Source organism: Apteryx rowi, unplaced genomic scaffold (genome assembly GCF_003343035.1).
Source record: "Apteryx rowi isolate R43461 unplaced genomic scaffold, aptRow1 scaffold_0, whole genome shotgun sequence".
NCBI lineage: Eukaryota > Metazoa > Chordata > Aves > Apterygiformes > Apterygidae > Apteryx > Apteryx rowi.
Genome location: NW_020447195.1, coordinates 8,922,083 through 8,943,197, shown reverse-complemented (window position 1 = coordinate 8,943,197; position 21,115 = coordinate 8,922,083). Strand labels below are relative to the sequence as shown.

Here is a 21,115-nt window from a genome sequence, read left to right as displayed (position 1 = left end):
CTCGTGAGTCAGGGCAGCGGCACCTGCCTCAACCTTGTGCTGGGCTCCCTCGAATCCCACCGCGGAYGTGGCGCCTGGCAGCGGATAAATCACCGCCGAGCGCAGCTGGGGCAACGGAGGCGAACCGATCCGAGGCACCAGCCCGAGCCGATGCGCTCATCCGTAGCACCTACTCCACGTAATGCGTTTTAACACACACGTCCCTAATGGGAAACTCTGAGCAGCCTCATTTTCGTCTTCCAAAATTGCAGGACRATATGAAAACTTGCAGGGGAGACGAGGTGATTACGGTGTTTATCCTGTTGCAGAGGACGTGGTTTTGGCCAAAGGAAAAGCCGGTGCACTGTGCTCCGTTGAAAGCCCTCAACCCGCTGGGCACCRACACGGTCCCGCTCCCGGCACCACGCGCACCTCCTGGCGACCGCGACCACGCGTGCCTGGGGCTCAGGTGCTGCCCAGCCCGGCCAAACCCCGGCACCCCCTTCAGTCTGCCACCGGCCTTTAGCTCCGCCTGGGTTTAAAGCAAGCTGGAAGAGAAAAGGCATCAATTGTGAGCCTGCTCCGAAGCCCGCTGGGCTCGATGACGGAGTTCCCACTGAATTCAGCTGGTGCAGAGCTCCCCGTGCTTTTCTGTGCTCCAGAACAAGTTTCGATCGCAAYGGACGGAAAAGGCAGGTAGCTTTTTTCCTGCATGATAAAAACAAATGAGGACTTCCCGCGGAGCAGTAAAGATTTTGTCCTCCTATAGCTTAATTATTCTCTCACTTTTGTTTCTTGCCCTGTGCAGCTTAGCTGACTCCAGCCGATTCGATTTCTGTCCTAAGCAAGGGGAGATCAGCCCTGAGGAGCCTGATCCTGCTGTCGCCGAACGCTGCAGCCTCGCTCGCCCCTTTGCGCTCAGTCTTTAGCCATTYGCAAGTGGTGTTTGCTGAAATGCCCCAGGCCCCGCTACCCAAAGCATCTCCCAAATGCCCAGGAGCACACGTTAGCAATGCTGCCAAGATGACGTGCTTTTGCATGTGCACACCCACACTAAGAGCATGCAAAACAGAGGATTTTTCCCGGCTGTTTCTTCCACAGAATAAGCTCACTCGATTTCCTATTTAGACTAGGCTACAAGGAGCGCCCAGGGTGCTAGACGGATCTGCACGTGTTTYTTCCTCCTTCGCTTAGCCCTGTTTTTATGATTTCTTCCAGCACCTGCTCTCCTGTGCAGAGAGGCAACTTTGCAGGGAAGCTGCACCTTGGATGAGGTCTGTGCATCACGCTGGTGGCTCCAATGTCTCCGCTGGTGTCCAGGAGAGCTGGAGGACCGTCCAGTTAACTTGGACAGGAGCGGAGCTGGCTTGTCTCATGCACCGAGCTGAGACAGCCCCTGGTGGCCTGTCCCTCCCTGTCGCAGGTCTAATTCCCAGCCCAGCAGCTGATTTACTCGGGATAAAATTCAGGGGGTGACGGGAACCAACCCGCCGGTGGGGAGCGAGTGCTGGGCTACCCCTTCGCCCGCTGACCCCTCCGGGCGCTCGATCTACTGCTGGGGGACGGTGCGGGAAGCGGAGTCCCCGGCTGCACCCTCGCCTACGCCAGCCACTTGCAGAGCCGCTGCCACCGCGGGGTCTCGGTCCTGCCTCAGCTCCCAGTTTCTGGGAGGAAACACACTGGCTCCCGGGAGCTTCCCTGCCRGCTCCTGCCTTAATTTTGTTGTTCCCAGGAGCAGAGCTGGGCATTTCCCAGTGCGACTCCTAAATCTTTCCCTTTTCCTCTCYTTTGCCATCAGGATGGGCTGGTTGTGATGGGAAAGCTGCAGTAACGGGAGGGATCTTCCACTTCATCCGAGGCTGTCGAGCTTCATTATAACCCTGCTTGGCACGTGCAACCGCCGTCCCCGAGCACAAGCTGCAGCGAGACCCCTGCACAGCCCGGGACAGCTGGGTGGCTTCTGGCACCCTGCGCGGGGAGCGCTGTGCCATCTCGGAAGCATTTCAATTTTCTAGCTGTGGGTAGTAATTAGCGAAGAAGAGTGGAGCGGTCTTAGCTGTATCCCTCTTTGGGAAGGGAAGGTTTAGAATACAAATTTGTCAAAGTTTCATACAAATAATACAGCTATCTGGACCCTCACGTGGTGCAGTATCACTTTCTGGTTACGAATGATGTCTGTTTTCCCTGGAAATGTCTCTGATTCCTTTTTTTTTTTTTTTTAGGTGCAAGAACCTCAGGACCTTATTCGTGTCTTTTAAAATATATTTGCAACTTCACTGGTGTAAATCTGCAACACGACGTATTGATCTGCATTCGTACTTCGCCGAGAAGAACGGGCGCTTGCTCTTAACCAGCGCGCAGAGATGCTGGGAGAAGTCGCCGATAACGATTAAGCGAAGGCCGCGCGAGCCGCTTTTAGCCTCGCGGCTTGGCGAAGCTGCCGTCTGCATTGCCATCTAGCGGCACGGCCCCGGGCCCGACCCCGGCGGCCCACGCGAGATCCCGACCCGCGGYGCTGCTCCGGGGCGGGAGAGGGGGCTGGCAACCCCCCGGCCAAGGCTGCCCTTAGCGGCTGCTGGTGTGATGCAATCAGATCACGCCACTCAGGTTTGTTTTGGTTTTTTTCCCCCTCCAGGCTATTTGCTGAACTAGATTAATCCAAGTATAAAAAGCGAATGACGTATGTTTACTCCTGTTTCAATCCCTGGAAAAAATGAAGCCCTGGGGCGTAACGTAGGGATGAAACGTGGGAATCCCCAGGCAGCGCGAGCGGGGCTGCACTGGGAGGGAAGGGAGCCCTTCACCGGCGCCTAGAGAAGTCCTGGCAGGAGAAAAAGGAAAGCGAACGCTGCAAAATCAGCTGTCCAGAGCTTTTCTTCACCATCCTTTAAAAACCTGCAGGAAGCTTCTACACAAACTCTCCACTTCGGGAGACAGCTCATCGACCGCCTTGCTTTTTCCCCTACAATAAATAGCAGTCYGTTCTTCCTGCTTGGACTCACTTGCGTGTGCTCATTTGTTTTTTTTCCCCATTGCATGTCTTCAATACCCAGCATTGTTTGTTTGCACCCTTTCACGGAACGAACCAGCCCTAAAGCAAATCATATGTGGCCCAGGACTCTGACCTCATTTGCGTAGGGCAGGTCTGGGAGAAACTCGGTGGCTTCGGCGGGGTTGCTCTGTGTGCAAACGAGTGACGCCAAGTTAYTCACCTTTCGCCCTTGGTTCTTCTTCCTTAACATCCCCAAACCTCACCTTGCCTTTGAGAGCCAGCGTCCTCCTTCTTCTCAGGAGGAGAGGACAGGCCAGCAGGAGAAGACACAAACCCGTGGCATATCGAGCGGCACCCGCAGCCCAGCGAGTGCGACGGCGCTACTTGGAGCTCCCTAACYGAGAGATGCTGTATTTAACACCTCGCTTTAAACACAGACCTAAATCCAAACTCGCCTCGTGGGGTGGCGTCTCAGACCCTCGTCGGTCCAGCTCAGGCACCGGTAAGAGGTGGCAACAAGGCAAAAGCCTCGAGGACCCTCTACACCGGGTCCAGCTTGGTCTGCAGTGACCGTGGCCRGGCAGGTCTCCAGCTGCTGGGGACCTCAGAGCAAGGGACGGCTGATGAWAGACACGGACAAAAGTACCTGTGAAATACTGGTTATATTTCTATTCCTTTTATAGCAATATAATACTCTATACAAGACTGAGAAACATACTTTCAAATAGGTTGGTTTTTTTTAATTCCCTGTACACCTACATAACATGTTTATGCAATAAGAACACATTTTTGCTACTGAATTAAGCTCATAACTTTTCAGTCCCACATTGACATAATAAGCTACCAGAACCCTGTGAGGTTTTCTTTTGCTCTTGAAACACACATTCAGATAAAGCTTCATTCAGATAAAGCTTTTATAAACACTGAAATTGCATTGCAATATCCATTTTATATATATATATATATGCATATATTAAAAACAAAACAACACAGTTCTACCTTTCATAAATACATCATACATAAAATATGTTCCCAAAATACATTCATGCATTTCCCCCTTCTAAAGATCCCTGCTTGTAGCCGAAGTGTCCGTACGCTGCGAAGGGTGGTCGCTGGGACAGGGTTGGAAGGACGGGCTCTCGTGTGCACGTGGCTACAAAATCGGGCAAAGGTTATGAAAACCTTGCAGCATTTGTGTACCACTGGGGTTAATTCCTGCCTACRAGCCCTCGGGAAAAGCAGCTCCCAGTGTTCCCTGTGGCTACCTGCCCATCCCCTTCCTGGCTGCCTCCGGGGAGATACTGCTCAGAGGTGCACGTGCTCCAAAGCAAGCGTTTTTGTGCCCAAAACCACACTCGAAGGCTTGCAATACAGCAAAAAGCRTGAGCCTGGTGCCGCGGCCACCCTCGCCGCCTCCACGCGGCACCAGCTGCTGATGTTCAAGCAGACCAAGCCCACCCTCCACCTCGCTGCTAACGCTCCCAGGTCTTTCAGCAGTGACCACGTTACCGGAGACGCCAAAGTCCTTCCAGCGCTAGACAACAGTTGGCAAATCTGGACTTTTGAAAAGGCAAGCCAGCTCCCGGGCTTTGGTTGAAGAGGATCTGCGAATGGAAGAGGTTTGCTTTCCGTAAAGCCGCTCAGGGGATGGAGATTGACCTCAGCCTCGTTTATACCCCCAGYACCACGTTCCCCGTTTGCAAGGGGAGAGGCTCAACCCCGAGCAGGCTTTGCCTTCACTCAGGGCAGATTTGGTCCTTTGATAACGAACTAAAACCAGCTTCCCATCCATCCTGCGTCCGCTTATGAGAACATAAATATACAAAATATACAAAATATCTACAGAGTAATTCTAAATAGCACCTGGCACAAAATCAGTGCCAGTTATGCAGCTCAGCACTGTGCGACCTGCCCCGGGGAGCCGGTTTCATACAGTGCAGGATCCCCAGGATCGGCCCCAGTCTTCCCATGGGCCTTCGCCTGCCCCCGGAGTTGTACCTGGATTTTTTGTCTGTGCAAATATCAGCAGACTGAGCAATAAACTGGCCTGATTGGGGATGTATAGGGAAGTCTGGAACCCAGAYGTACGACTGTCAGACACCGAAATCCTGTTCTTTACCCCTTAGAAATGACCTGTGTTCAACACTGCAAGCGCGCATTCGAAGGCCGTTTTGAGGACACTGCCCTCTCTATTTGCAAACAACAGTCCAGCACCCACTTTACACAATAAAGTCTGTCACTATGGCAAGCTCTCCCTTAAGCCAGCAGTCTAGAGAAAAAAAATTAAATTCATTCTGTTTTTTCACAYGTACCCCAAAACGACGTCTTTACAGAGCAAACAAAGAGAAGCTTTGCATAGATCCGTATCCCATGTGTTCCTGCACCCCAYGAGAAAGCATCCGATGAACAGCAGCAAGAAATAAGTTCAAGTTTCGTACAGTACATTACAAAAGGCATCACCTTCAAACAACACAACAAAAATGAAGTGTCACCACGCCGTAAATCCTGCAAGTGAAACCAGGCAGGGAAAGTGCAGTGTCTGACAGCACTTGGGGTTGCTGCCTGTAGTGTACTGATGAATTTGCTAGACAAATCCCATCTTAAACCTATCTCCCGTTGCACAGTAATATGAACTCTCATAATTAGATGCTGAACGGAAGAGTTCAGCACAGCCAGAGCACACCGGCGCAGACGGCAAGCAATGCTGGATGCGTCACGGGGAGAAAGAAGACACCGTCTGGGCTGCCTGCTTTGCGTACAGGAGTTTAAGGGCCAGTTGTCCTCTTTGCAATGCAGACTGCAGGGCAGCAGGTCTCTTTTCAGGCCCAAGAAGCCTCATCACAAGCTTTGCTACAGTTGGCTTTATAATGGAGATATTAGGGACCAGATCCTCTTGTGGTTTAAACCACACACGCTCCATTGGAGTTACCGGTGCCTACGTCCACTAGTGGAGGATGTGGTCCTTGCTTGTTACAGACATGGAATAAAGCTATAATAGCCCTTTCTTTAAATAAAATTAAATAACTGCATATGGCATCAGCGCACAACTTTACATGTGCTTCTGCTGTTAAGAAAACAGCAAGCACACCACTGGTTAATTAAATTATCCTTGAGCTAAAAAAGCAATAATATTACTATTAATTAAAAAATGCTAGGAACTGAATAATGTCTTGTCGTAGTATTTTTGAGACTGAGAGAGAGACAGTCACTTGCACGTTTATAGTGCTATTTCTCCTCTTCAGTCTGGAGCGAAGGTTTGTTTTCCTGGAGGTCACAGTTGCCATTTTCAGATGTGCCCGAGCTTCCCGGAGCGGATTCTGCCGGTGGCGGTTTGTAAAGTAAACAGGCGACTATAAAGAAGGCAGTTCCCAGCACCTGCAGCCACAAAGATATCTGTTAGCGCTTGCACTCCCCAAACTGGGCCCAGTCCTCGGCTGGTGCAACCCAGCAAAGCAACTGCAGGTCCAGCATGACGTCCGACCGCGCGGTGCCCTCGAGCACCCCGAGCCGCCGGCACGACGGGAGACCCCAGGGCAGCCCTGCTCGGCCCCAGGACTCAACAGAAGCCAAGCGGCTGCCAGGGATGGAAACCAGAGGTCTCCAAATTTGCGAGGACAGGTCTGGCATTTTTGGCACCAGCGGGCAACTCCGAAATGAGAGCGTGAATTTGTCCAGCGGCGGTTGCTCACTTTTGGGATGAGATTTGCTGACGAGGTTTTGGGGAGGAGATAAGGGTGAAGGCTAAACTGGGGAGCAGGGCCAGATATGGCAAAAATCTGAAGTTATTGGGCTCCCCAGCAGTGAGACACTGAGAGTCTGTCCAGCTGTTCAGGCACGGATAAATACCCGGAGCACAGCGCAGCGCAGACCAGCACTACCAGAGCTATTTTCTCAAAGGATTTTGAAAGCCTCTTTATCACAGCAACTGCTAAACCCTACTCTATAAGCCAAGTGCTTGTTTGGGAGCAGTTAAAATGATGCTTTAGAGCTAATAAATATGAAATGTGCAGCTAAGCTCTCGTATYTTCTAGCAGTGATCAGGGAATGGTTATTTACAGCTTGCCCATAATGCTCTCTCTCACTCTCACTAACACYGCCGTCATGTATTTAACTCCGTTTCTAGGAAAAGTCACTTTAGTAATTGCTAGGAGGAGATTTTTCATACACTGCAACAAAAACTGTAAGCCTAGAAAATAATGAGAATATAAGAGAATGATGGTGCCTGAAGCACCAGTACATGGCAAGAAGCAAATGGAGCTTTGCCTTTAGTAAAGAACATTTCCTGAATTACAGCATAATTTGTGTTATGGGCAGATCCACATAACACAGTTCTGCAAAACCCTCTCTCAGTGCAAAATGCTGCCTCCTACAGTACTGTTCATTTTATCAGAAAACGAAACAATCGGCATCACCTTGTAGACGAGTCCAGCAATCAGGGTGTATCGGCTCATGGCTGAGTTCTGGTAAACGTAGCAAGAACCTTGCTCGCCGCACTGGTCCTGCCAAAGCAGGCACGACTTATCAATCATCGAGCCAAAGGCGATGGGGCCGGGAATGCCTCCTGYGGGGAGAGAGAAGGGACCTTCGGGTTACAGAGCATCTCTCTGGCAGCCTTGCAAATGCACCAGGCTCTGCTGCTGCTGGGACTCCCCAAACAAGCTGCACCCTGTAGGGCTGTGATTTTCCAAAGAGCCCCTAGCAAAAYGGCACCCAAAGCACGCCGAGTTTTAAGAACGCACAGTCCAGTGAATACTTTGACCATCCTGGACTACGGATTGCACAAGGGCTGAGAGACACACACACAGGGCCTTCAACACCTCTGCTCCTTTTGTTCTTAAAATACAGGCACGTTGCCAGGACCCTCCGTTGCCTTTACCCCGTTCTGAGATGTGTCACGAAATTCTGCATTTTCATCTGAACAGCCAACTGGATGGCTAAAGAGATGCTTCCTTCCAAAGATGACCAAAGGAAGAGACCAACTAAAAGGAACTTTTAGCATCTAAAAGCACCTAAACATCTGAATCCCCTACCTGCATGACCGTTTCTCTCACGTTGCCCCAGAGCTGTGTGAGCTATTCATAAGGACCGATCTGTTTGCTATGTTCAGCTCTCTACTTCAGTTTGCAAACCGTATGCAAAGAGAATTACTTTTTTATGAGTGCACAGGCGAGAGAAAAGCTCCTTCTTTCAACATCGTATGTCTTATCCCCCTCCTTTCCAACCCTGCATCTTTCTTCTTAGATAACAGTGTCAGATGTGCTCCACCAAACCAGTAGACCACATCTATGTGCACAAATTCGCTTTGTACTCTACCTAGAGTTCGTACTACAATCCACTGGATCCCGAGCGCGAACGACCTTTGCCTGTCGGAGACACACCTAGGGAACAAAAAAGAGGGATCGTTGGAAAACGCTGCCGGGTTGCCCAGCACCTCCGTCCGCGCACCACCACCACGCTCGGCTCCGACAGCCTCGCTCGCAGCATGGGGCCTCCTTCCCCTTTGGAGACCGAGGTTCGCCCCGGGGCAACGTCGCGAGCCGGGGGGGGAACGCCTGGGTGCCTGACGGCTAATTGCTTCGCTGCRAGCGCAGAGGACAGAGCTGCAAACGCCCGTATTTGCCTTCCCAGCTAGACTGCAACAGACTGCACATAGCTACAGCCAGCAGGATAAAATGGAAACAGGGATTTTGGGGGTTTCCTGCGGCGCCGGCGCACGAAGCGGCGATCCCGTGCTTACCGCAGAGTTGCTGTCAGAGCGGGAATACTGCTTAGGAAGGTGAAGAGGATCACGACGAACATGAAGAAGAGGAGCAGGGGCCTCTTTGCACAAGAGGAGGTGCACTTCCCTGCCTCCGCCTCGCCGGGGCCGGAGCGGTGGCTTTCGGCAACGCAGCTACACTCGCCGTAGACCTGGGGAACGAACGCTCGCGGTCAGTTTGTCGGGGAGAGCCCGGCGATGGGCACGGCTGGGCGGGAAACAGAAAAATTCAGGGAGGGCGGAAACCCGTTGGTTTTGCTACTGAAGCGGAGAGAACCAGAAATCAGGCCGCATTCCTGACACACCTCTGTTTTCAACAGGTTATTAAATAAGAGAAATGGACTTTATTTACCGGGCAGCCCTTGGGTGTCACCACCCCGTACCCGACCTCAGGAGACCTTCCACCGCCCTCCCAGGTGGTGCCTGGCTCTCAGGTACGCCCCACCTTCCCCAAGCCGTCTCTGCCTTTTCCGCTGGCTTGAAGCGATGCTCAAATCTGTGCAGGCGTCTGCAGACCAGCCAAAATACTCTACAGAGCGCGTGTCGATGCCTGGCTAACGCATGGCGCTTGCAGACGTACCTTCTTGCCGCTCTTGAGGTTTTTGGACGCCTTGCATCCCGCGTGGCAGGGAGAGTAGTACATAACGCCATCGCTGCCGCAGACGGGGCTGTAGGTGTCCCGCGGGCAGCCGCACTCCGCGTTGCACGCCGCCGACAGGTTGAGGCGGCCTCCCGGCAAAGCGCTGGAGAAACACGGGAGCAGTCAGGCCTCGAACCGCTTCTTCCAGGAGGAAACGAGGTAGAACCAGAGGAGAAGGGGGGGCGATAGGAGATGCTAGCGCAGGGCCACCCCAGAGGGCCCAGGTATAACGCCAGGCTGGGGAAGGGTTTTGTCTCCCCTGATTTTAAACATGAAACAGGAATCGCGTCCTGGAAGTGCCTGTTTCCCGCAGCTGCAAAGGGAATTTAAATGACCAGCTCATGGGGAGACATCTCCATTTGGACAGGAGATTCCCACCTATTGTCTAAACCAGTAACCTATGCTATTTTTATAGCCGCCAGAGACAGCCGGGGACCTTGTGAGGGCACCTGAACAGCAGTGTGAATCAAGCTCTGGCGGTGCTGGTATTTCCCAGACTACATAAGGAACCTGTTCCATAAAAGCAGATTAATTGCATAAATTTGGACATCTGTATTTTGGGGACATGGCTCTCACCCTCAGTACCTGCCTGTGAGACTGACCATGCAGTCACACTGGACATTATCTTCTATCACCCACATGATAACACATGAATTAGCACCGCACATTCGGAGTTATCCTTATCTTCTGACCACGGCCACATAGCACAAGACATATGGGATTATCATTACCTTCCCTCGTACATCTGGGTTACTCCTGCCATAGGCATGTTAGGGCAGTGGATAAAAAAGATGAAAATAGCCAGCAGACTTGACACTGTGCAAAGTAAACACARTTTGATGATTCCTGAACAGCGGAGTTTAAATTTATTCACAAGAAATCCTCCCAGAAATGTGCCTCCCCCTCCGGCTGGCACAACAAGATAACCTGAAAAAAGAAAAACACACAAACAAGTTTAGAAATGCCAGCAAGGAGTTTCTGGGTGTCTGCATATATTAATTGCAATGTTTCTGCACAACGATAACCCTTTGGCTGCTCTTTGGTGAGAGTTCATTGGATTTTGCTACGAAGCAAGCAACGATAGCTGATCCTCTGTAGCAGCTCAGATAACAGGCCATGAACTTSGTAAGGCAACGCTTTCTACGCAGAGCTCTAAAAACTGTCTGTTTAGGAGCATATCATGAATAACAACACTTCTTAGACCCCACCGAGCCCAGATCCAACTTGCTTGTGACAGTTAGATATGTTCCACAGTTCAGACTGTCCTCGTTAGAGGCTGTTGGTAATGATTCCTGGTAATGCATAAGCAGAAATAGGCTACAAGTTATTTTGCCTTCTTTTGGAGGGTCGCAGATGGCTACAGAGGCAACGCGTTTCTTGCTAACCACAGTAGACACAGCTCTGAAAACACACTTGGTACACACGTGCCGGTGGGAAACGATCCTGAACAGCTAATAGCTGAAAAGGACAACCTGCCCACGAAGGAGCTGCAAGGTGTGTTTGCTTCCACTCAAAATGGGTGACAGCGCCCTTGTGCTTGTAGGCAAAAGGTAGAAGAACACTGCAGAGAACCAGTTTCCTTACCAAAAAAGGTAGCAGCTTCAGAGGCACTTAAACTAAACTGAGACTCGAGGAACTTGGGCCCAAACGTGGACATGCCAGCAATGAGGGTGGCTTCAGTGGCTCCTGCTAAGCAGAGGAAGATGAAGGTGGGGTTCTTCAGAAGCAGCAGTACTGACCTGGCAAGGACAAATATATGGGAATTGAATCTCTGTGGCACATTTTGATTTCAAGTCTGTCCCCAAGACCAGGGAACAAAGTTGTTCTTCATATTTATGTACGTTACTCATATGTGCCCAGGTACTCCTGAGAGTAACAACCTCTTTTAACCACGGGTGTTTTGCAGCTCATGGGAAATACCAAGCAAACCTTTCCATATGGAAGAAGCACCTTCAAGACACCTTATATCCCACTGGAAAACAGAAAGCAATCTTTCTCCCACAAGCTAGGCACAGTTTTACTTTAGGATTAATGTGTAAGTTGAGCAAATATGTTTTCTTTTTGACCCACTGGGATTTAATAGAGAGACATAGATACTCCTGAAAAATTGCCATGTGTCACTTATATGCAGAAAGACGATCCAGAAATGATTCCATCTCCGAGATCCAGAAACCCCCTCAGGCAGGCGGGATGGTCTCAATTATCTTCCACTCTCTCGGATATTGGACTAAGAGGGTTTTCGCTGCTTTGCAGGGATTGTTTTGTAACTAGCTTGACACTCTGCCACGTAACTTTCCCCAAGTTTTGCACGAGCGCGCCGAGCACTGTGACAAAACATCCTGCTTCGGAAACTGGAACAACGCGGCTCGCTCTGCAGCGATGGCAGCAACGGYGATGCAGCGGGCTGCTCGCTGCCTTGGAAGTACGAACCACCTCGCAGTTACCGCTTTGGAGGAAATGGGAAATGGGAGAAAAGCTACCGCAGGACAAGCGAGTGTGAGATGGGCTGAGGCTCAGCATCAGATATACCAGGATTTTAGGGATTTGTGCGATTTTACTCATGTGAAGTGGACAAGGTCATTACAGCAAAAGGATAAAGAAGTTGAAAGACAGAAATACCACACATTCCTACACCTTGATTTCAGGGGGCTTTATAATAACCACTGTCCAGCTGTTAGGATTAGTTTAATTTACGAAACAGTTCTCCAGGACCAACCTTTTCAACTGTGCTTTACTTGCAAGCATAAAGCCTAATCTGTTAGCTAGAAAACACATTTTCTGGAACTCTTGGCTGATGTATAAATTGTACGAATGCTTCCACCTTTGCACAGTTCAAGAGAAAAGGGAGGAGTTGCTTCATGGCACATGACACATGAGCCCGCTGGCCAAAGGTTATGGGCTAGACTCGCAGGTAGGAAAACACAGAGGAACTCCTTTCGGCACTAGGATGAAGGACTGCCTCATTTTGCCTATTGTTTGCAGACTGTAGGTGTAGCTGTGAGTTACTGCTGCATATAAAAGCTTAACAAAGCCAACGCAGATCTTTTCGCTGCTATCAGCAGGATTTTAATCATGCCCAGAAATTACCTAACTCTTCTGAAGTCTTGACTGTCCTCCATCCTTGCAGCCCAAGGGATTTCAGGAAGCTCAGCACTGCCAAGAGAGGGATTCTGCTACGTAGAAAAGTCTGCTCCTGCAAGTCTTTCCTCACCCAGGTACACAGGGGTGCTCTTTCCTCATGCAATGGTCCTCACAAATCTAGTTAGGACAAAGCACTCCCGTCCTGCCTTGGCGCAGCTGTATGTGCACTCTGTTCGAATCCCTCTGCTCGGACATCTGGGGATATTTCATGTGAGCAACCAGAGCGGAGCACACAATAAATAAAAGTATGCTGACAGAATCAGATAAATGAAAATGCTATTTTATCAGGCCCTTTCAACCCAAGAATTAAGACTGATGTCTCTTCAGGGCAGAGGCTTAAGCTGTATGGGCTGCGTTCCTGTAAGCTCCTGCTATTTGGGAGCGCCGTGAATACAGCAACTCATTAAGCAATGCCTGCTCTCTTAGAGAGGACCTGACAGCACGGAGCAGTATTTTATTTCATCAGTATTTCTGCTTATCTTCTGTGGGACTCTTAATGTCTGYAATGTGAGAAAACATGTAGCATCTGATCCCTTATTAAAAGAAAAGCGACGGGGTCCTTTGTCCTTTTCTCTGCATGGGTCTGCACGAACACAAGTGCTGCACTCACAGATGCGATCTCTTCTTTAATGCAAGCTTCTAGAAGAGCATCCCTTCAAGGCACTTCCCTTTTATTAATCAAAACCAGGAAACACAGAAGTCTGTTGGGTTTGCGCTTTCAAAAGAGGAGACATTTCTGAGGTTTTAAAACAACAAAAACCACATTAAGATCTGGACTGATCTGACCTGCTTGTTTGACGTAAGCGGAGCGGCCCACCTTCAGGTGCTCATTGCTCAGGAACGATGCTTTGGGCTGCTCCCAAAGGATGAGCTAACTCCGCACCTTTCGCCCAGGCGCATTCACCAGGAATCAATGAGAGCTTTGTTCGCGTGAGGCAAGCAAAGCATAAAGCACTGCTCCTCAGCCATCTTAGCTGCCCTGTTTGTGTTGGTTTTAGTCATAACCTTATCATTATTTAAATGCAGGTTTTGAATTTAATTTCCGTGCAGAGGATAAGTCGTGACCTCGGAAAATGGCACCCAGTCAAGAATGCCATTTAATAACAATATTGAAATCTGTTCAATGTAATATTCTTCATAAAACTGCCTTAACCCCTGGTAAACTGCCTACGAAATCTCCCGCAACTTCAAACTATTCCTTACTATGACAGAAGTTGCTTTGGCACAACACAGATTGACTAGTGCTGAAAAATACTCTTCTGAGCACTTGTTTCAGTCCTCCTTTGCCAGAACAAAAGCAAATACCACACCTACAGTTCAAAAATAATTGCTGGCAGCTACACAAGATCTGGCAATGTTTAATGTTTGCCTTGTGCAGCTGTCACAGAGATGCAAGTTCTTCCCTTAAGAATAGTCCTGGGAGAGGTACAGAAAGAAAAAAATCCCCTTACTGATGGCCAATTCGCCTTCCAAAAGGAAACGATACCCAGGTGACCCAAAGTCTCTCTCCATATCCACATCTTAACACATTCAGTTAACACTAGGCTGTAAACAGAGAAGCATCTCCCCATCCTCCATTTAAATACTACTAACCAAAAAAAAACCAACCAACCAACCGAAAAAACATAACAGGCTTCAAAGATCCATGGCAAGTGTTCCCAGGTTAAAAGACCGCATTTTAGTTTGGTCCCTTGCTTGTTCCTACCCAGTGCTCTAGGATTCTTTTAAGCCAGTTCCTACTAAACTGAACTTGGTGCAAGCRTGCTTGCATACGCCGCAGAGCCAAGCAGCCGCCCTGTGATCAAGCACGCTGCTGTATCACCGCTTTGCAGAAGAGGTAAGAAGAAAAAACACATAAAAGGTGCCTGGAAGATGGAAAGGCAAAAAAGGAAGCCAAGAATAAAACAGAAAGGGAACCGAAAGCTACAATCAAGGATATCTCACTTCCTGAATTTGAAATGGAGATAAGACTCATTTTCATCCTTTTTCCCCTCTCTTTTCTCATTAAAAGGACAAAATAGGGATCTAAGATGAGACAAAAATAAGAGGAAAGAAAGAAAAGCTCAGAAAAGACAGAGGAGACATTGGACAACACCCAACTGTGCCAGGTGAGGCCAGACATGAGCAGACAGGAAGAAATAATGCCACTGAGGAGAGAGAATTAAATGGCGATGTCTGTGCACATAATATCACTTAAAGATTGGCACTAAGCCACACGCTATAAAACTTAGCATGTTGCATATGACTGTAGGTGATTCTTCTTCACACGGGGAAATGAGCTTCTGAAAACACTAGACAAGACTGCCTTTTGTTCCCTAGCCTTCCTCGCAATCTCCAGCCAGAATTTCTATTTAAGCCACTTTGCCCGGTTTTGAGCTGCAAGGAGGTGAATACCATTTATTCAAAAGGAGCTGAAAGCCTCTGGCAGCTGATAGGATCAGGCTCTTCACAAACTCCTTTGCGGKAAAGTGTCATCGCTATATTTGCAGATGGGCAAAATATTTTAACTAGTATTGTAGAAAGCAAGCTGAACTTGGGCTCATTCCTCTCAATTATGGGGAGAGTTCCCTGAACCTCATGCATGGGATGGTTTTCTCACCTAGGCAGATCTTTAACTGTTTTGCCGAAGTCAGGATCTGATGCTTTTTTGTGGCTCCCGTCCTTCAGTTGATGGGCCTCCGACACCCTCATAACAATATAGCGCTGGGATCCTGAAAACCAGAGGCAGAAAGGCACAAAGAGCATGTGAGATATGGGATGCAGATGCTGTGCAAGTGGTGAATTCACAGGGGGAGAATGCAACACAACATCCTCTGCCAGCCAGCCTGACTCAGCTGCTCGGCTGCTGCTCAGCAGCGTTTCCTTGTCAGAGAGGCATGTTTTTTTCCAACAAATGCTTTCCTCCAGGCATTTCCATGTCTGCGTTCCCTCTCTTTCCCAGCAATCAACAAGGAGTGCCCAATACCCTGCCCATGACACCTAATGACCGTAGGAGATCTCTGTGCTCCCCACCAGCCTGGTCTTGAAGAAGTCTCCCCTCCCTCTGCAATCCTTCTTATTAGTGGGACAAGACAACACAAGAACGGGGAATCAGGTAGCTGGAAAGCCAAAAGTGGGAAATTAATATATGAATTACACTTTAAAACACGAGAACCTCTTTCTCCGCCTGTCGCTTCCTCCCCCTTTGCCCTGTGTCCAACGCACAAGTTGGGAGTATCACCAAATGGAAGAAGGGAGGGAGGTGGGAGGGAAGCCAGTGTGCTGCACATCTGCCGACGGCCAGCAAACGCGGCATTTGTGCCAGTGGGCAGTGAATGACAACAAAAGGCAAAAGCAGAGAGGGCGAAGGAAGGGGAGGCCTCACCATGGCAGATGGAGACCAAAGACGCGCATGAAGGGCAAARCCCGCAGGGAAAATGAATCCTGCTCCTTCTCCTTATATGCACGAGCGCATATGGCACGCRAGCCCAAACGTGAGCACAAGGACACGGGGGGCATTGGCAGAAGGCAAATCTCAAGCAAACAGGGATGCACTGTTTTGCCCCGGGGTAATTAAGTTCTAGTGACAGATCCCTCTCCCACACCAGTGCAAAGGAGCTAATTTGCAAGGTCTCATTTACAGCCTCATCAGATCTGACTGCCCAGAGGGACCCGGCAGCTGATGGTTGCTCAACCACAGCAGCCTGAACTGGCCAAAAGCGTAGGTGCGACACAAAGTGCCACGAAAATCCAGTCCTCTTCCCTTGTGATCCCACCTTTCGCAGCAGGCATACCTGGGAGGCGGTGAGGGTAACCCAGGATGGGGATGGAGATGAGGAGGGAGGCCACTCCTGCCCCAAGGAAGCCGATCCACCATGCCCCCACCCAGAGCGTGTTTTCCGGGGTAATGCTGATCCTGCAAGAAACACAACAAGAAAAGGACACAAGGGAGAAAGGTGGCGGTTTGAACAGCAGAAGAGCTTGACTCTCCTCTTGCTAATCCTGGCAGAGGTCGGGAGGAGTACAGGGGAGCCAGCGAAGGAGACCTAGCACTGGCATGGGGCTTTGACCTCCCCCATGAGCATGGGGACACCAAAACCCCCTCCTGGCTGCCACATGGGCGAATGGCTTCTTGCAACCAAGCCCCCGAGATGGGCCTTCAGTTCAGAGGAACCTTTGGTTCACTTTGCATTTAAATAGAGGCAAAGGACCGGTGAACTCCTCTGCCACGTGCACGGCTCCCAGAGGAAGAAGTGAGGCCTGTTGGGCAGACGTGGCTCTCTGCACAAGGCAGCCCTGGCCCCGCTCCGCTTCACCCCTTCCACGTGTCCGCCCCAGCAGACATCCAGCATCAGCGGCTTTGCCATAGCATGGCCAGGGCACGAGGAATTGAGGCTGMGACCCAGCTCCACAGAGATAATTCTGGATTTCAGCTGGATGCTGAGAGTCTGGATGTTTAGGTGTTTTGCCCAAGTTACACCAAAGGGAGGTGGCAGAAAAAAGTTCCCTAGCGGAAACCTAAAGCTCCCAAAATCCAGACCGGCACGCCAACCATCACTGCCTCCACACCCCGGCAGAGTCTATCTTACTGGAGACCGCAAGATTTGATGAGTGACTGCTCAGGAAATTACATTAGTTAGCCCTCCTTTAATGTCTAGTTTGCACATTCACCTCTTCAGATTTCAGTTGTACTTTGGGGGATGCTCTGATCGTCGTTCAATCCCAGACCCATCCTTTGGGAGAAAGCCTGGGAGATCACCCATTCCTTCCCCCAGAAGCAGCACCTGGAGACCACCTCCCCCTTTTTAACCCATTCATTTGCCAAAGGGACTGCAAGTCAACAGGAGAAAACAATAAATTAAAAGTCCTACAAGGAGGGAACGGGTGTTGCGGCTGGATCAYGGGGAGGAAGAGTGGCATAGTTGGCAGTGTTGCCAAATGAGGGAACTCATTCAAAAAATTCACCTGCTGCTCATCGCCCAATTAGAGCAAGCAGCACAGCGTAAGGACGGATTTAGGCTGACAGGTTGGTGAGCAATTTTCTTCCAGCGACAGCATTCGAGCTTCAACCCCCCCCGCCACGGCCTGCTCGCACGCTGCCGGGAGGAACGCCGCTGAGCGCGACGGGCACGCTCCCACCTAGCGATCCTCCAGATTTTTTGACCCCAAAGGAAACATACAGCATAAAGGAAAAGGAACAAGATTATTTTTTAGCGACTTACTCTCTGCCAATTTCAGTATAAATATTTAGAAACATTCCTCCTACCAGATAACCCGCTGCAGGCCCAAGGATTGCAGCAGTGTAGAAAACAGCTGAAAGGGAAAACAAGCAACGTTAGAGACGCGGCAGCGTTGCAGGGGAGGCGCCGGCGGCAAGGAGCGGCGACGCCTGGGACTTCAGCTAAGGGAGCGCAAAACCGACTGCGGGCAAGAGCAACTTCGGGGATGGCGCGAGGTTAAAAACGGCACCAAACTGGAAGACGCCGTGCGCACGCAGCTCTCCCCACGTGGCCAGGCGCAGCGCCGGGGGAGGCCGAGCGCCCGCTTTGCAAGGCGGGGTGGCAGAAGAAGGGGAGCAAATTCCGKTTTGCTACAGCTCCGACGAGTTTTTTTTTTTGTTTTGCCCCTTTGAAAAACTCGTTCAATGGAAAAACACGGTTATGTAGTTACTATTTTGTTATTTACCATGGGTGCATGTGACCCCGCAAACACACACTGACTGCCGGCGTGATGAGCAAAACTGTTGTCTCACCGCCAACAGCAATAAGCAACATCTACACTAAATGCTGCAGCACCGGGACTTATTTTGGTTCACTGCTGTGGAAAGATCATTGACTATTTCACCCAAGCGTGCTATAAATATTTGGCAATCGTTAAATGATCAGCAATACAGAATAGTGGAATGAACTAAGCTTATTTTTTGGTAAAGCTTCACCATCCTTTACACTACAGCAGTACTGAAATGTTTCAGTGAACGTCCTTCTCGTGCCATGGCACTAACGGGGCAACATCCCTAGGACAGCAGGCTGGCACGAACCTTGTATCATGCCTATATTTGCTCGCGCTTGAGGGCTCTCCCATGCCGACACCTGCGCTGGAGCGGAAGGCACCTCCAGGTCTGCAGGGTGGATACAGCAGGAATATTTCAGCACTTGTAAAAATCATTCCTGCCTGTAAACAACTGGAAGGGGGGAAAAATAATCAAAACCTTCCAAGCAGCTGCTGCTTCTCTCTGATTTTCATCTTGTCTGTTATTTAGAACAAAAGACTTGGAGTATCTCTTGTGAAATTTCTCCACGCTGTCTATTCGGTGCCAACACAGATGGACCGGGTTTCCCTCCCACCAGCAAAGCCGACAGATCCAGGCAGGAGTTCTTCCACCAGAAGCTGCTCGACTTACCAATGTACACAGGGGAGTAGTTAGTCTTGACATTTTCATCTAGATAGGTCACGCCAAGAGTGTAGAGCGGAGTGGCTCCGATGCCGTGGAGGAACTGCCCGAGCATGAAGACGAACCTGTAGCTCGCGAGGCCGGAGACGGCCTCCGTGCAGGCCAGGCTCTGGTTAGAGGCGCACACGCCGACGTCCTCCGACAAAGGCACCTCGTAGCGGCCCGTGGTGAAGTGGGGCAAGGCGAAGAGCAGGGAGCCGAGGCCCATGACCAGCACGCCCCAGCCCAGCCACCGCGGCTTGTGGCCGTTCCCCCCAAAGTAGCTGACGAAGGTGAGGCAGATGCACGCCGCGATGTCGTAGGAGCTGGCGATCAGCCCGCTCTGGTAGCTGCGGAGATCAAAGCGCCGCTCGATGGAGGTGATGACGGTGTTGATGAAGCCGTTCACCGTCATTCCTTGCAAGAAGGACGCCGCGCAGAGGAAAAACAGGATGCCCTTGGGCGTGTTGAAGAACTGCAGACAGCCGGGCGTGAAGGCCCCCCACCCGCACGCAAGTTCCTCCTCCTCCGCGGACACATATTTGATCCCTTCGCCGTACTGCGCTTTCTCTTCCGGGGCTGCCTCGCAGAGGGGCTTCGTGCACGAGTCCGAAGGGCTGCTCGCGCTGGAATATAAAGTGCTGTTGCTTAGCGGTGTGTCGCAGGCGTCCTTGGGGCTCAGTGCATCAAAACTCAAGCTGTTCTCAACCGGAGCAGGTGGACTGGAAAACAYGAGCGTCTGGGCGAAAGGGAAGCCATTTTCTCCTGTTAAATTATGGGGCATTTCCATGAATGGGAAACCAAAGCTGAGCAGCAGGTTGGGTTCTGTTGGGGGCGAGGGGAGGGATTGCTCGGGATTTCTCGCCGGGATGTCTTTGCAGGGTAGTGAGGACGCAGCTGCCGGGGAGCTGCAACCTTTGGTGCTTAGGTCAGCAGGAAGATGGCCAACGTCTGAGYCAGGAACATTTCATTCTGCAAAGAGAAGAGGAGATGCCGTTAGCCAGCTCGGCACGCGAAGCACCCCACGACTGTCATTCGATCCTGAAACAAATCCTCACATCTGCTCCGATTCCTTCCAAACCTGCGAACAGGCCAGTCGAAYGGCGTCGGTGACCACGCGAGGGCTACGCTGCCCGCCGCGAGCTGACGCCGCCCGGAGCCACCACGACAAAGACCAAAAGCCACCGCRCCTGTGCCGGGACAGGCGTTTGGACACATTCACGGGGTCTAGTTTCCAATAGTCTTGAGTGAGTCCACTCAAGCCTAAGAAGAGAGACAGGTGCACCTGGAGGGAGCCGAATCACCTTGCCGCGCGCTTGTCTGTCTTCACTGACTATAGAGGGAGGTTGGATGTCTAAATTAGGCTGCACGCTTCTAGGTGGCTAAAATTAGATCATGTTAATCTCAGCCTTTCTGTTGAAATGGGTTTTTTAAATAGAAACATCTGCTTGACAAAGCTTTGATTTCATATAAAACTGCACCAAAACCTCCCAAGTGTTGTTCCTTTTGTAGGATACTTTTTCTTAAATACAGCAGCATTTCACCCTTGTATTTCAGCTTCCGGCTGAGTGTTTTGGTACCTCAGTTACTGGGGTACCATTAACCACAGAAAAACAATGCCTTTAGAAACATTAAAAAAAAAAATCAATTAAAGGCATTCTCACTACCAATTGAAGCCCCTTATCTTTTTTTTGTTGGTTTTAGGTCAAAGCGATTCCGGTTTGACATTGGACCCTTAGTCTGCCAGGCACAGCGTTTTCACCTTTCCTTTCTCCTGTGCGAATCCTGTGGAAAGCTAAAAGTTTCCCACTGGTAAAAGTCCTTTGCTCTCTCTTTCATATTATGCTAATAACAGTTTATAATTATCCTGAAAAATTTCCACAGTCAGACTGATTTTATTTCGGGCCCCTAGATSTGTTTACAGCTCTTCACTAAAATCCTTTCTATAACTAATTAGACTGTACGTGCCATTCGAGAGCAAGCCRGAGGGCACAGGCAGCTGACTCTGAACTGATTACCAATCGCACATCGCCTTCTTGCAACTGGTTCTTGTGCTGTATTCTCTCAGTAGCTCAGCATCCAATCACTGCCAGCAAAAAAGAGTATTTTTTGTTAAATGCGAATGTGAACTATAGTTTATCAAAATAGTAAAGTTCTCCCTTGAATAACGATCTTAAATRTGCAACAAATGCTAGA

At 50.2% G+C, this 21,115-nt stretch overlaps 1 protein-coding gene across 2 annotated transcripts; it reads right to left on the bottom strand.

Annotated features, from left to right (window-relative positions):
* Positions 1-3,867: 3,867 nt before the first annotated feature.
* SLCO4A1 (solute carrier organic anion transporter family member 4A1) lies at positions 3,868-19,885 on the bottom strand. Of its 2 annotated transcripts, XM_026068322.1 has the most exons (11): positions 18,890-19,885; positions 17,712-17,802; positions 16,284-16,405; positions 15,110-15,221; positions 10,954-11,108; positions 10,101-10,296; positions 9,310-9,472; positions 8,709-8,881; positions 8,285-8,349; positions 7,384-7,532; positions 3,868-6,346 (listed from the first exon to the last, which is right to left on the bottom strand). In XM_026068322.1, the coding sequence occupies exons 1-11, from the start codon at positions 19,707-19,709 to the stop codon at positions 6,197-6,199; spliced, it is 2,196 nt and encodes a 731-aa protein (XP_025924107.1). In that variant the 5' UTR covers positions 19,710-19,885; the 3' UTR covers positions 3,868-6,196. The 2 variants fall into 2 exon arrangements, with proteins under 2 accessions (XP_025924107.1, XP_025924017.1); XM_026068232.1 differs by lacking the exons at positions 3,868-6,346; positions 7,384-7,532 and having other exon boundaries at positions 9,310-9,510; positions 18,890-19,806.
* Positions 19,886-21,115: the final 1,230 nt, after the last annotated feature.